Source organism: Myotis davidii, unplaced genomic scaffold, assembly GCF_000327345.1.
Source record: "Myotis davidii unplaced genomic scaffold, ASM32734v1 scaffold438, whole genome shotgun sequence".
Lineage (NCBI taxonomy): Eukaryota > Metazoa > Chordata > Mammalia > Chiroptera > Vespertilionidae > Myotis > Myotis davidii.
In genome coordinates, this window is record NW_006290031.1 from 6,922,363 (window position 1) to 6,925,298 (window position 2,936).

Genomic DNA, 2,936 nt, shown 5'->3' on the forward strand with positions numbered 1-2,936 from the left:
CCCCATGTTCTGGCCCCAAGTGGGCAGCCCTGCCATGTTGCTCACTCCGTCCAGCCTTGGTGTCACAGGTACATGTGCTGTATATTTACATACATGTAACATATGTAAATATACACTGCACAGGCCCATATGTGAACATGTGTGGGGGCATGTGTATATGAGGGCATGTGTCCTATATGCAAACATGTACATGCCATTACAAATCAACTAGGCATGGCATATAGACATGAGTGTGACAGTCAGTTTCATGTGTCAGCTTGGCAAGGCTATGGTACCAATTATTCAATTCAACATAAACCTCAACATTGTTGTGAAGGGGTTTTGCAGATTCACCTCTACAATCAGTTGACCTTAAGCAAAGGAGATAAACCTCAGTAGTCTGGGTGGCCCTCATCCAATGAGATAAAAGGCCTCAGAGCACAAGGGAGGCTCCCCTGCGGAGGAGGAAATTCCACCACTGCACGAGCGAGCGTGGCTCCTGGCTGAGCTCCAGCCTGCCCTTCCCAGCAGCCTGCAACCACCTCCCTCCCGTAAACCGTATGTGTGTCTCCCACAGCTTCCCTGCTCTCATCGCTCTGCTTCTGTTTCCCACGGATGGGATGAAGAGCTGCGTGATGTTCTGGAGGTGAGCCTTCCTGGGGTTGTGACCCCCATTTGCTACCTTTCAGGCTCCTGGGCACCCCTCCAGATGGAGACTCCTGGCTAGGCCTTGGAGGACAGAGTGGGAGCTGCCAGGGCTCTGCCCCTAGCCCTCAGTCCCCTGTTCCCACTCCTGGCCCCTCCCCAGCCCTTGTGCAGCACACCCAGCTCCCCACACTCTCTCCCTGGCCCTAGTGGGTCGACTCACAGCCAGAGGAGACCATGCTGACGATGATGGAGGTGGAGGTGCTGGAGCTCTGCACCAGCACGGTCACCAGGATGCCCACCACCAGCCCTGCCACCGGATTGGACAGGATGGCATTGTCCTTGAAGATGTCACCAGCCACCTTCCCTGGGGAGCATGAGTCACCATTGCTTGAGGCCCTTCAGGGGCCTTTCCCCAGGCGTCTCCCCTAGCCCTACCTCCAGCCAGCTGGAAGGCTGAGCTGAGCACGTCCAGGGAGCAGACAAAGAGGTAGAGGAACGTGAGCATCAGTGGCACCTTGAGGAGTGTCACGCCAGCCTGGCGCAGCTTCTGGGCCAGTCCGGGCTCTGAGGATGGGACAACCATGAGCACAGCAGCCAGAGGGCTGGGGCAGTCACTGCTGGTGTCCCTGCCACCCCACTCAGCCCACCTGGCTTCTGCTCCTCCTCCAGGGCCAGCTTGGCAGGCAGCGGGTCATGGAGCTCCAGAACCTCCCCAAAGGGGCAGCTGTGCTCGGCGAGGGCCACGGAGCCCAGACTGGGGAAGGCATAGGCGGAGGTCCCTGGGATCCTGTGCAGGACTAGGAAGGGAGGCTGGTCAGGAGTTCCGAGAGGCCCTGGGTCCGAGGGAGTGCAGGAGGAGTGGAGTGGAGGGGTGGAGGTCTCACCCAGGATGTGGGCAACCGTGGGCAAGCAGGGTCTGAGAGTGGGGGCACACTCACCCTGAGGGCTGGGGACATAGGCAAAGGCCGCCCCATGCATCACGTGCCCCCTGCGGACTGGGATTGGAGAGACAGCAGGGCCCCCCAGCCTCTCTCCATAGGACATCATCCTGGGCACACACAGTGGTGTCTGCAACAACATTGAATGACAACTGCTGTGTCCTGGACACTCACACACTCACTTGCACAGACATTCATGATGTGTGATCCCACACACCCATAGAAATACTCCCCCCTACCGCCCTACCCCCCTACCTCCACACCCAGGGAGCACACTCAGGTACTCAGCCAAGATTCGGGCATTCATTCATTCAGCAAGTATTTATTGAGCATCTATTCTATCCTAGATGCTGGGGTACAGTGGTGACTGGATACAGACACAGTGTCTGCCCCTAGGAAATTCAAAGGGTAGTGGGGAGACATTTGTCAATGAAATAATCCCTCAAATAGATAGAAAATGGCGATGGGAACAAGTGTTCTAATGACAGGTGTGGGTGCCACCAGAGTCTCACGGTGGGGTGGGCCTTGGAGGAGGGAAGTGGGGTCACACTGAGAGGAACCGTCAGTAGGCACTACCAGGAGGAGAAGGGGACCGCACGGGTGCAAGGGCCATGTGCGGGGAGAAGCTGCGGACACCCTGCAGCTGGAGGGGCCAGGGAACATGTGCAGAGGCTGCAGGTGTGGACCGGGGCTGGGCATGGGCTGCGCAGCTGTTTTGCTCCGTCCCGAGAGCAGTGAGGAACCATGGACACCTGTTCTGGATCGTGGGACCAGCTGGGCAAGCACTCGGGAGGGTTCACTGGCCTTGGCAGACCACCCCTCTCCTACTCCTCACCCCTCAACAAGAAACAAATCCTGCCACCTTGCTCCCCTGAATGAGGCTCAGACCAGGACTGGTTTAGGTAAGGAGGGCCCCCACTCTGTCCCCAAGTCTGGGAAGTCCAGGCTTGTTTTAGGTCCCGCGCCCCCCTCTCCCCGCCCCAAACTGCCCCTGGAGTTCTTGGCTGTTGGGGTGCGAGTGCCCCAGGCTGCCTCAGCAACACCTCCACACTCCCACCCCTAACATTGTCCCAAGGGGCCTTGGCTGTGGGATGTGGGGGGGTGTCCTGAGCTGATTTCCCAGTCCTGGAAGAACACACGTCCTTTTCACTTTGGGAGTGAGCCAGGCTGGGCTGGGACTGAGATGTTATGGGGGCAGGAGGAGGGGGACTGGGGTAATGAACTGTTTCTACTAAGAGTTGAAGATGAGGTTGGGAGGAGGGGACTCTGGGCTCACCTTAGGATTCTGTGTCTCAGCTCCTGCTCAGCTGCTCAGGGAAGTCCCAAAGACCCAAAGAGCAGCTGGGACCCTCCACTTTATACCCTTGGGTC

The 2,936-nt window shown here is 58.0% G+C and overlaps 1 protein-coding gene across 5 annotated transcripts in view; it reads right to left on the minus strand.

Annotated features, from left to right (window-relative positions):
* The window catches only part of SLC34A1 (solute carrier family 34 (type II sodium/phosphate cotransporter), member 1), a 13,273-nt gene extending 10,337 nt beyond the window's left edge, over positions 1 to 2,936 (minus strand). For 3 of the 5 annotated variants that reach the window (XM_006762868.2, XM_006762870.2, XM_006762869.2), the window contains exons 1-5: positions 2,842 to 2,936; positions 1,566 to 1,695; positions 1,275 to 1,424; positions 1,063 to 1,191; positions 848 to 991 (exon numbers count right to left, since the gene is read on the minus strand). In XM_006762868.2, coding sequence (XP_006762931.1) covers positions 848 to 991; positions 1,063 to 1,191; positions 1,275 to 1,424; positions 1,566 to 1,674 — 532 coding nt within the window. In that variant the 5' untranslated portion in view covers positions 1,675 to 1,695; positions 2,842 to 2,936. Of the gene's footprint in view, positions 1 to 847; positions 992 to 1,062; positions 1,192 to 1,274; positions 1,425 to 1,565; positions 1,696 to 2,841 lie in introns of those variants that run through there. The other 2 variants (XM_006762867.2, XM_015563354.1) reach the window with 2 other exon arrangements.